The 12,986-nt window shown below is 42.1% G+C and overlaps 1 protein-coding gene across 1 annotated transcript; it reads right to left on the bottom strand.

Annotated features, from left to right (window-relative positions):
• Positions 1–3,690: 3,690 nt before the first annotated feature.
• Positions 3,691–12,722, bottom strand: LOC124212121 (uncharacterized). Its single transcript, XM_046611891.2, has 2 exons — positions 12,520–12,722; positions 3,691–5,896 (listed from the first exon to the last, which is right to left on the bottom strand). The coding sequence occupies exons 1-2, from the start codon at positions 12,720–12,722 to the stop codon at positions 5,206–5,208; spliced, it is 894 nt and encodes a 297-aa protein (XP_046467847.1). The 3' UTR covers positions 3,691–5,205.
• Between the last annotated feature and the right edge of the window lie 264 nt (positions 12,723–12,986).

Below are 12,986 nucleotides of genomic sequence, written 5' to 3'. Positions count from 1 at the left end.
TTTATATAACATCTTCTTGTACTAAACGTGCGAGTACACTGTATAATACGGTCAGGAAAATGACGGGGTTGGTAAAGCTCCGTGAAACTGTAATGTAGTTCAACGTTATTCAACCCCGTATGTTGTATTCGTATATATAGATACGCGATAGACAATAGAACCGGAAACAATGTGACAATCCGCCAGAGAGTAGATAGATCGGGAGAGAGGGCACGAGTCCCTCCGCGGGTCGCCGGAAGTCAACAATACCGGACAATACCGGCAACGTCTAGCCAACTATCCTAATTGGTTAAATTTTCGTTAAGTCAGAACCTACCAAGAGCTTGTACAGTACTGAATTTTAATTTTGAGTTTCAGGTGTGAAATCCATTACAAAATGGAAAAAAATTATTGCTTCCATTATACACCGTTTCAACAATCGCTACCGATTGTCACTCTTTCCTATCATAGCGAAACTTTGCTCAACAATTTAAGATTGCGTCGAAATATCAATTCGTAACGCAAATTAGCTCCTTGCGAATCGTTATCGAAATGCGTTTTATCAGTGAAATGAAACGCGGGCTGATGAATGTGTGAAATCTTCTATCTCGCGAAAATTTTATAACACGTACGCACATCGTAGATGGAATGTAAGGTCTGTGCTGCGTTGTTGGTACAGTGATACCTATACATATACGGTGCCTCGTTGTATTATCGCAGCAATCCACTCTTTGCAGAAGAGTCTGCGATCATTATTATTCGGTATCCATAATCGGATCGGGTACGGTGATTTCGGGTTTGTCTATGGTAACGCAGTTGTCTCCCCACAATGCCCGGCTGAATGCCTCATTGTCTGGACCGACACCAGCTCGAAAGTTTCTCTCGCGCCTCGCGGCACGCCTCCGCCCCCCCCGCCGTTGCCGGCTGCCGCTGCTGCACGGACATCCCCCTGCACCCCCGTTTCATCCCCAAACTCCGATCGCACCCTGGGTCCAGCGCCCCTCCAACCCGGATCCGTTCGTTCATTCGTCGTTCGCGTGCGCGTTCATTCCGGGCAATCAGACGATCGTCTCTCGATCGACGCTTCGCGCGTTTTGGAACGAAAACAAAAACAACAACAACAACGACAACAAACGGCAGACCGTGCAAAACTCCGGGTAATTTCTCAACCGATCGCTGAAAGAGAAAACGCGATTAGCGACCGCGGGGTGCGAAACGTGTCCCTTTTACGATCACGTCTCGGGGTCTGCGGGGTGGATGACGTCCGCGGAAAGGAGAGAAAGAGAAACTGCGATGGCGCGAGAGGCGAGGGCGAGGCACGGGAACGCCGGGGTTTCTTCTGCTGCGGGGTGTCGTCCTATTTTATTTCTGATAGCGTCGCGGCGCACGGGGGCAGGGGATGCTCTCTTATACCGCCGAGACATTATCGTCGGTGGCAAAAGCCCTTTTCTTCCTCCCATAAAGGCAATCGCGCTTTCTTCGTCTCGAGATAACGCCAGGCACTATAACCGTCTCAGAATGGAAAATGGAAAATGGCGAGACGCGAGTTACCGCGCTGCATGGAAAGAAAAGCGCTTACCAAGTGGGTATATTACACTTATAGGTACCCACCTCTTATATACCATCGGCGTTAATAAAGTGAATAATTTTCAGATCCTTTGATGAAAAACGCCGATCTCCTACGGTTTCACCCGGGTTTTCATTTATTATTTGATTTTCTTTCTCTTTATTCTTCGCCTCTTATCTTTATGCGAAATTTCGAATCTCGGTGGCTGCTTGCAGCGGGTACAATACGCGTCACGGTCCATCTCCGAATTCATGTCATTTGATTCAGATTTGGAGAGGGCGTATTCTTGGGAGTAGCCAAGACACACTGGGGCTTCAATGAAGGTATTCTTCGCTTACAATACCCGGCACAATCGTATCGAGTACTTCCTCGAATACTAATGGAGAATCCCGTCCGTTTTATCCTATTCCCTATTCCTTATTCGTCCCTCCTCCTTTGCCTGCAGCCAGCTCTAAACCATCTCCCAGCCCAAGGTGAAAATTTCTTACTTCGCGAGGAGACGGAATAACGCGCAGAGAAAAGGGGAAATCGTACACGTGCGTGTATCGTGCGGATTTTGAAGAGTTTCGATTTCGTGATTGGCGGGGATTGAATGAACATCGAGACATAGAACGTATTTTGAGTATTGCGTATATGTTTAATTTATTCTCGATTTATTTACAAGGGTCATATTTTAATTCTATTATATTACAGATTGTGATTTTTATTTGTTTGTTTGCGTTCATATATATATATTCCTGTAAGGAGTTAGTATAACAAGTATGAGAATCTACCGTAATTTTTTCACGGAATAGCCTATTGATATCTCGATCATTATTTTCAAATGCAAACGCAACGTTTCGTTGGGCTCAACATTTTTGTTTTTATTCTTTATTAATTATTTATTCAATTTTACAACAAAGTCATGTTTACGTATATCGTTAAATCGTGCGTCGTATAAACGACGTGTAAAATTAAATAACGAAACAAAAGTGATAGAATTCGATTGAATTAAAATCAGACACGACGAATGGAAAACAATGCCTTAATCGTATTCTTTACCTTACAGTTTCTAAAGTTCATCACATTATTTTAAATACATATAATTATGTATATTCCTACACCTATATATTTCTAGAACGTACGAAACAAAGAAACAACGATTGCACAAATGTCACGGGTTTCGTTAAACGCCTGTTTTACACATCGCGTTGTTTTACAATTTATTTTTCTCATCTTCTCTCGCCTTGATCTCAAACAAACTTAACAAAACTTACATCCGTCTACTATAATTAAAACATTTAACTTCGTATTCATTCGTATAACAGATATATCCATACGTAAATTATAAAATAATAAGGTTAACAGTATAATGGTCCAATAAATTATTTCATAGGCAACTGAAAATCGCACTCATTTTTAAAGCAGATTTTTTTTTGCATTTCGCAAATCTTGGAACTTGTAATAAGAAAACCGATTACAATTCGATAGATTTGTTTTTATTAGCATACAATTATAGTATAATGTGAAGAAAAAAGGTTGAACAACGTAACAGTACTCATCGTGTTTAATTACGACAGTCTGACTTAACCATGATATTTTTGTACGTAAAAATAGTTGATCGTTCTTAAAAAAATAATCCGAAAAAAAATCAATCAGCCAAATACCAGTTCGATCCAAGGAACGTTTCGATTCATTGCCAGAGCTTTATACATATAATTCCGTATGAGAAAGAGTATTCCAAAACGTATTCAGCTTTATCGGGGACGAATAGGCGGGCAGACAAACAGACGGACGGACTTGTCCACGTACGTAACATACCAACGTGTATTATAATAATACGTATATATACCGTGTAACGCCGGCAACGACGAGGGTGTTCGAACATATATAATATACCCACGCCGCGTTATACAGGTATATAGATATACATATATATACATACACACATGAGTTTGGCTTAGTTCGGCTGGCTGATCACCAAAGAGGAGATTTGCTTCCGTTGGAAAGCGTTTTTTGCCCCCTTCCCACCCACCCCCCCCCCCCACTCTCCCTCTTCTTTTTACCTCTCCCTTTCTCCATCGTTTTATAAAGTTTTTTTTTTATTTTTATTTTTTTTTTATTTATTCTTTTTCATTTTCTTTTTCTTCACTCTACTCCCGTCTTCTTTCTGTGCACTTTATCTTTCGCCATTGCCTGTATACACATACCCATGTATGATATGTACAACTACGTCAATTCGCGATTCGCGTGCAGACGTACACACACATATATATTATATACATACTCATGTCTAGGTAGAGGCATCCACTGTGATCTCGTAGGATAATACGTATGCGTTTCGTCTGAATTTCGTCGGACTCCGGGCATGTACAAGGTATACCCGGAATGGAACACTCCCGGGCAATTCGCCCTTTGTAGGATTTCGACTTAGCTATCTACGCGCAAGCTTTCATTTCGTACGTATATGCACAGTCGATCGGCTTATCGAATCCGTCCGTCTGTCCCTTTGCCTTGCCGCTTTTGGAAGAAATAGCGTCAAAGATTTTTTTCTATTCTCAATTATCAATTGATCTGCTCGTGTGTAGGTAGTTTTTTTCTTAAACCGCATTTAGAACCGGCAGGAGTTTGTACGCAACGAGCATTCTTTGCCTTCTTTTATGCCTACCTATTCGCTTCTGCACGTGAGGAATTCTGCAGGAACTTGACAATATTTTCGTACCTCGTTATTGCGTACCGCATGCGGGATCTGTATTAGGTTACGTGAAAGTCGATACCACGCGCGTACGTCTGTTCTTTCAATTTTTATATCATTATTCGAAGTGTCCTTCGAACTTCTCTTTCTGTTGTGCACGATTCCTGGTAAAGGGTGATTTTCAACAATCAAAGTGTTAATCATTGGTGCGCTGTTTATTAAACCGTGTGCGAAGGATAAAGTATTTAAGAAAGTACAGACGGTTTAAGGTTGCATATGGTGTGAACAGAGAGAAAGACTGTATCTGTAACATCGGTGCTCTGCAAGTGATTGAAAAAAGAAAGAAAGAAAGAAAGAAGAAACTTGCGACAAACAACAAACGTGGTTTCTCCCTTCTTACTTGCAACTTGGCTGTTCAACTTGAAAATTCAATGTTCCGCTTGTCCGCGTCGTTTCAAAGATCGGACGTTCTTAGTCAGAGCATGATAAATCGAAATTAGCGAGTTCAACTGATTGTGAGTAGTTAAGATAGGAATGCGTGTAACACGTACTACGCCGAGAAAAAGTTAAATAAATAACGATTGTTGGATAATCCCTCCGCGCTGTCATTATAGCAATATAATAAGATAAGAGATCCGGTTTGAATATATCAGAGGAGTTGATTATAACCCGCATCGCGGAATCGCGTGTAACATGTAACAGTTCACAGTCAAATTCACAATTGCTACTAAACGCCGTTGACCTTTGCGGGGGATCTGCAGTCCAATTCGAGATCCGCATCTCCGGGCGCGGATCGGTTAACATCTTCGGCCGAATTTCTGTCCCCCGCACCGTAGGCCGCAGCGTTTACGGTGGTAACGGTGGTAACGGTGGCCCGAGGAATGGGGGACAGCATGGGGGGTATCCTCCACCAGTCAGGCGTCGTCCAGCCTGAGGATACGTGGTTCCCGCGGAAATTCAGATCCGGGAGAACCGGGAGCGGTCTTCATATGACGTGGTGGGAGGCGTCGGGGGGATTTCCGGTCAAGCTCGTAACCGAGAAGGGACAAGCGTCTACCGCCCCCGGCTTGACCGCTCCGTTCGACGAACTCCTGCCCGCCGTCGAACCCTCGAAACTCCTCTCCCTGTAGCCGGCATCCTCGTCGGGCGGCTCTCCGACCCCCGGCGAAGAGTCGACGTCCTTGCCGACCTCCTCCGCCTTGTTCGGTGCCGAAAATCGGTCCTCCGGTTTGACCAGGAGGTACAGCGGTCTCTTGGACTCGCTCGTTGGACTCGGACATCCGCAATTCGGGGCGCATGACTGGGTCCCGAGTCCGGGCCAGCCGGTGGCCGCTGCCTGGGAGTAAAAGGTGCTGCCGTATAACGCCTGGAAGGCCGAGAATTCCGCGGCGAGTTTACCCCCCGCGAAGTCGTCACCCAGCTTGTGGTGGAGGGGGTAGAGGGGGTAGGGAAAGGGTGGGAAGAATCGGGGGATCTTGAGGTCCTCGTGAGAGAGGAGGGGGTGCGTCGGCGGCGGCATTGGTGGCAGGAGGCTACGAGGTATTCCGCTCAACGTTTCTCCCGGCGACATCAACGGCGATAGGGAAAAACCGAATTTGTTCTCCTTCTTCACAAGCGACTTCGGCTTTCGTCGCGGACGGTATTTGTAGTCAGGGTGCTCCTTCATGTGCAGCGCCCTGGAACAGAGGACCAAGAAAACTTTGTTAGGGGGGCGTGAATCTCGACGTTCGGTAAACCTTGACACCGGGAACACTAGGAGGAATTCATCCGCAAGGGTCGCCGCCTGAATATGTAACCCGGTACTCTAGTACAATGCGCACCGTCCCTTCCCTGACATCGCGCTAAGGGTTCCTTTGCTGACCATGCTTGATGGAGTTGTTACTCCAAAATTACCGACTGCCGTTGACCCTTCACCCCGAAAGCCAAAGGAAGAATTCTCGTTTCCGTACCGTTAATGCGTTCTATGGTTGGTCCATGACCAGTGGAAAGGAACGGAAACAACCGAGGCGACTTTCATTGGGAAAAAAATGACACCGTGATCGGGTACAATATTTCATCATCACTTACGTTTTGTAGAGTGATTACGAGAGATTACACATTGACATATGATTTTACTTTGACTGGGTGACTTCTCTCAGGATTTCTTAAGATTGCGAAGAGATTTCTAAGATTCAAAATGATTTCTCATGACTACCGATTATTTATTGATGCAGAATTTTATTTTAACATTACTGATTTCACTTTCAATTCGGAGATTACGAAATCATTTCGAACGACGTTGAGTGGATGATGTTATTCGATGTTACGTTACGTTGTTGCAATCCGTTTCTATACTGTACAGCGAATTTCGCTCGGTTTTCGAGGTCATTATTTTTCAACCTGCAAGAATTCAAGTCTAGAGCTTACACTTGTACGCATCAATTTGAAAAACCTTCCGCTGGTCACACCTACTTTCGAACGAACTTGTTCGATTTATGTTATACGGTACAATACAAGTAATTCCTTGATACGTGGATACCTACTCTTTGCTACCGCAGCGGTATTCCATTGCTGTCTTTATGCTATCACGGGTTTTTCTTGTCCGCTATATATTTCTTATCTGTTAGTGGTCCGCCTGCGTCAAAAGACTCGACAAATATCTCGTAGATGCAGACGCGTTTAAGTTCAGCCAGTGATAAGATATCCTTGAGGGCTTGACGCCTTGAGGTTATAGAGAAAGGTAAATTCGTTTACAAAGTCTTTATCCTCCCGCCGATTCTGCAAGGACGATCTTTCTTGACAGCGGAAACTTACGTCGGCCTTCAGATGTTATGAGTCAATTTTTATTTCACTCCATCGTTTGATACTCCCACGTAAATTCAACGAAATGTTATTGTATAGAAATTATATAGAAAATATTCAAGAAAATTCTAGCTGCACAGATGTGACCGGAACTTCGATTACCCTGCATACGGACAGGGAGAACTCACGCAGCAAACAAAACTATCGGTAAAAAAAATCCCCTCTTCAAGTTTATCTGTTTGTTTTTCTGTCTGTCAATACGCTTCGATAAGGTTAATCATATTAGGCACCTATTATTTGTCCATGATTATATACTACGTATACACACAGCCCCAAGAAATTCTCATTTTTCACCATTTCTTTTCCGTTTCTTCTTTTTTTTTTTATTACTTTATTTTGACTTTCTCTGGACGATTAGACTCAGGTTTAGTAGACAAGTACGCCAAAATTAATACGTTTCTATCATCCCTTCGTACGTTATACGGGCTTGGTCTTCAGATCAATGTATCTGTATGTCTGTACCTAATATCTGTTTCTTTGTTCACGTTTCATTGGGAAAAAGGCTCCCGATACGCATTCTTTGCGGTGAATTTGCCTTGCTACGGTATCGATTGGCGGTCACCTTGTCTCGGGGCGACAATTGTCGTGAAATAACAAATAAAGAAAGACGTGGAAATGAAACGTCTGATATTTTCACCGCATGAATTTTTTAAACGCTTTTATAGATTTCGTGAATGTATGTATACGAGCGAATTTATTTTTTTGATAAACAAAGGTGCTTGTCAATTGGACTTACATATATTGTACATTATTACTTGTAATAATTACAAAATAAATCTGCTCAGATCGAAAATTAATCGAATGACCTGATTTTATAGCGGTTGATATGCTTTACAAAAAAAAGTCGACAATATTTTGTAATGAGTCTAGTTTTTTCGCTGTTAATTTCGAAAAAAGTGATTTTTTACGTGACTTCAACTTTAACCTTGAATAACTTTTGGAAGACTTGAGTTAAAAAAAAAATGATTACAGACCTTTTCTGTAGAGCATCAAATTTCCTACAAATTCTGTATTAAACATTTCTGCACATTGACTCGTTACTAAGCTACAAAATTCGTAAGTAAGTAAAATCATTTCCCAGTGTTAAGTAAATGAAAAATGGAAAAAGAAAAATCGCGTTCAAGTACCACTAAATATTAATATTAACCCTTTGTGCGAATACTTGTTTTTTTACATTTTTTCTCTGTACACTTTTTTGAAGTGTTCTAGGCTGTCAAGAAATTAGAAAAAATTCCGGGTTTATCTCCAAAGTGTTAACTATCTTATACAAAAGCTGATAGTCTCAAAAGTTTGGAAATATTGTTTATAAAAATTGATATTTAGAAAGCTACTGTTCCCTAAAAGACCCAGTGTTCACACGGAAGGTTAAGGGCTCAAATTATAACAGGCGTCTTATTTCCTCTTCCGACAAGACTATTGGACATGTGATTTTGAAAAAAAAACTAATCGAATTATTTAACCAGCCTAGTGTACATGTAATACGTATACAGCGTATCAAGCGCGGGGATATATGCAAACCTACATACATAACATAACGTGGCATACATATGTAGGTACAAAGGACTCTTTATTTCTTTGCCGGAGGGGAGCGATAGGCCGTGCGGGCAGAATTTGTGGCAAATATACCCCGCACCTACGTGTTAGGTGAGAGATACGGGAACAAAGAGCTGGCTAAGTTCCTCATATATCTTCGCGTACGAGCGGCGTTTCGGTCGGATTTTTTCCCTTTACATTTTTATTTCATTACTTCTCTTTATTTTATTTCTCGAGCACGAAAATTCATCGCTTCATATCGCAGGGCTCCCTTTCAACGAAACTGTAATTCCGACGTCGGAAATTCAAGGGCGATTTCCTGAAGATACTCGTACTCTTTGAATTATCGAGATCGGTCATACGTGGTTTATGGAAATGTTTCAAGTCCGCGAATTCGAGATGAAACTGAAAAAGACGAGGGCACGCGATTTTACACCGATGTCGTAATCAATGGCGGAATGAGTGAAACGCGAATTATACTTCAGAGAGTCGCGGGAGCGTAGTACTTCTATTTGCGTATGTGTGCGTGTGTGTGTGTGCGTGTAAACTCATATGTACACCGAGTCACGAGCACGGGTGCAGGATTTTCCGCGCATTCTCCACAGCATCCGAATGGTCCGGAATAATAATTTCGCGACAATGTGTCCCGGCAGATAGGAGTCGGTATAGCACAAAGCGTAAATCAGCATAAACACTCGTAAAGCCTGAACAATAACTCAGCATAAATGCGTAAACACTGTAAACGTATTTGCGTACGTCTGTGTGAAACTTGGGGAATGGAGCGAAGTGTATACGTATACGTTTATACGCTGCACACGGTTTCACCCTGTTAAATGTAATCTTTACAACGTAGGTAAGCCGCCACATCCAACAATTCATATAATACACCGTTCGACTCGGCGTTTGTACACGGATGTTTTATTTGACTTTACCAAAACCCCGGAAGTAAAAAGGCATCGTTGCGTGATAAAAAATTGACCTTTGTCAGTCCTCGGTTTTTTTATCCACCGTTCCGAAGTATGTGGGGTTTTTTTTTTTTTTTTTTTTTTTTTTTTTATTACTATCCTGAACTGCGGGCGAAGAAAACGAAATTTGACATTTCGTAATTTCTTGGACCTTTTAGTTCGTGCCAAGTTACTATAATCTAATAAACGGTTTTAGACCTCTCGAAATACTGTAAATTTATTTTCTCAAGCGGGTCAATTAAATTCAACCGCTGTTCCGTTAATCGGTTTATCGCTGCCTCTCACTCACGGTCCAGTTATATGACCCATGGACATCGTGCGCATAATTCCGTTTTGCCAATTCGAAGATTATACGAGTATAAAGAGTAAAAACCGCGAAATTGTACGTTACTCGCAAAATACCCATAAAAAATTTGAGGGGGATCGGAAATCGGAAGTATAAAGAATACCGGAAACTCCTCCAGAAGTAAAATACCTATACGTTTCATTTCTCAAACGGTGATGGATTTTCCCGGTTATCATTATATACAGATCATGGTTGACTTTCTGTTAACTACGCATTTTATCGAACGCAACTTGAATTTTGCACGAATCATTTTCACGCGTAGTTGTATAAACCAAACGACTGGTTCTTCATGCGTGATATTCTTTTTACAATACAATGAGCCATTTTTTTCGCACATCTGTATTACGTTGTTCTGATTATTGTATGACTCTCTTGAATGTTGGAATTTTTTTATCTCTCAAAGTCAAATCGGCGCAAAGTCAACTGATCTCGAGCTCACCGGCCGTAATTCTTAGCCCTTGTTGATTGAAATATGTATTTATTTTTTGTCCCTGTTTTTTTTTTTCATTCGATCATCAATTCGTTTGATCCAAACAAGACGCATCAAAAACTAGTAAATTTACTAAGATGAGAATCTCTCGATTAGAATAAAATTTACTTAGATCAAAGTTTTTTTACTTCAATCAAGTAAATATTTTAGGGATTCGAAACACCTTAATTGTTTGAATACAACAAACAACCATTGCATCGATTTTGAAATCAGTAAAATTATTAGATCACAGTACGTCTTGTGAAACAAAATAGGGAGGACAAATGCATGTATTTACTTGTTATAAAAGCGAGTTTTTTTCAGTGTTCAGTCCACGACTTTTTTATTCTTGTACCATAACGAAAATTACAGTTCCTCAGGGTACAAAATGTAAATAAATTTTGCGGCTGTAACCAGAAAATCTAACACGAAAATCTTACTATTATTTTTGATTATAGTCGCTCATCCTATAAAATTCTTTGTTTGCCACAAAATGATAAATTGATTTCGATCAATATTCAACCGGAAAATGTGAACTAAACAAACAGATTCAACCTCCCGACAACCAGACCATCCATCACCGGCAACTATAACACGCACGTTAAATAAAGTTACTTGCACCGGATTTTCTATTTACACGCATACGCAAAGTATAATTTTTCTCATCGCCCTCCACTCTTTCCCGTTTCTTATTGCTTGCACCACAGCTACGCTAGGTATCGCTGAAATTCGGCGTGCACGACCCGTCGGAGACGGTGATATGTTCCTGGATCCGCGAATCGTCTGTTTCCCGGCGTTTTTGCGTCGCGGGCGGCGATCTGCGGGGTGCAGGGACACCCGGCAGCCATATACCTTCAGTGGCTGGGCCATCAGCCGAAGCCGAAGGGTGAAGGTTGGGGGACGGAGGAGGCGAAATCCTTTTAAATCCACACAATTGCGACAATGGAGCTTTATTTGTTATCTAGAGGGCCACATTGTGAGCCGCTGCGAACCCATCCTGAGATTATACCGGCGGCCAATCGTACCGCAGATACAGCGGAACTTGAGCCCGTACCCAGGGTTTCACCCCCTTTCACCGACACTCTCTGCCCTTCTTCCTTTTCTTTCTTCCTTCTCTTTTTATCTTTGTTCTTTCAATCCCCTCCATCCCGTCATCTTCAACGGCTATCGCAGCTCGGCGTTGTCGTGAAACTGTGATCGCGGTTCCGACTCGGTTATCGCTAATTTAAACTCGCCGATATTTAGCGTAGAAGTATCTCAATTGTATCGTACTTGCGAACATTCCAAGAGACGCGTTTTTTAGTACCCGATTAATCGTTTTCGATCGAATGGAATGTTCCTAGTTCAATAAAAAAACAACTTACCACGTCGAACGCACGTCAGTAATTGAAATGCAAGATTCGAGTCCAGCGACATCGGGATTAAGGAGACACGAAAAATCACCGACAAACTGCTGGGGGTCATTCCGTGGGTCTCGTAGTTCTCGGCGGCGCGGTTCACTGGTCTAAATAAACTTGTATAACGTCGATTAAATATTCAGGGTCGGTAATAAAGGGCACTTGAATAAATACGGCTGGAGGAAAGGGGGATTTTCGAACGCTGCCGAAGGGATTAAGCTTCCCCTAGGCAACCCTGCGACTATCGCTGCGAATATCGCTACCTATCCCGCACAATGTTGCCCCTGAAAGCTGCACGGCAAAGCGCTGCCGGACTGGACGGCTAGCACCGGCAAATTATTGCGCCTATCTATCCGGCAGGAGATCGCGTAACGCCCCATGATTTAGCAACAATTTACCGCCGCATTACGACGTCGAGGTTCGATCTTACATCTTACAGGTACCCCGCCACGAGCCGTTTTCATCACCCTCTTTTTCACCCCTGGCTAATCATTATACGGCCACTCGAAGATTCTTCACGGCTAAATATACCTACACTCACTCGAAAGTTATTCATTATTATCAATACCGTGGGGTAATTACGAGAAAATTGTAATAAACTTGATGTTTTCCACGCTCCGCGGATCGTACAAGGACCTGGCAGATCAGGATTAATTTTTACCGTATAACGCCTGCACTCGTTTATCGACCAAGTTTCGTTCAACAATTTTTGCGCTTTCCATAAGTATTTTATTGGAGCTAAACTCACCTCAGTCTTTTTGCCTCGTCGATGAACGGTCGCTTTTCGCCTTCGCTGAGAAGCTTCCATTCGGCACCGAGTCGCTTCGATATTTCGGAATTGTGCATCTTTGGATTTTCCTGCGCCATCTTCCGTCGCTGACCTCTTGACCAAACCATGAACGCGTTCATAGGTCGTTTTATATGCTCGTTGTGCATTGTTTTCGATGACATTATAAATTTGTTGTTTTCTTTTTGTTTTTTTTTTTTTTTTTTTTTTTTTTATACAGCCAATCGCGGCCAGTGTCAACAAGCGATTATTTTCACGAAATGTCTTATTAGCATTGGAAAAATTGATCCAATACTAGTTGCAATTCTAGCTTGATGAAAGTAATTTGCTTTCCTTGATTCTTTTTTCCTTGATCTTTTATTTTTGACGGATGAAAAATTTCTCGTCAAATTTTTAATTGTTCGTTATAAATATGAAAACCACTTTTC

Source organism: Neodiprion pinetum, chromosome 2 (genome assembly GCF_021155775.2).
Source record: "Neodiprion pinetum isolate iyNeoPine1 chromosome 2, iyNeoPine1.2, whole genome shotgun sequence".
Classification (NCBI taxonomy): domain Eukaryota; kingdom Metazoa; phylum Arthropoda; class Insecta; order Hymenoptera; family Diprionidae; genus Neodiprion; species Neodiprion pinetum.
The sequence above is the reverse complement of the archived record's forward strand: the minus strand, read 5'-3'. Positions and strand labels throughout refer to the sequence as shown.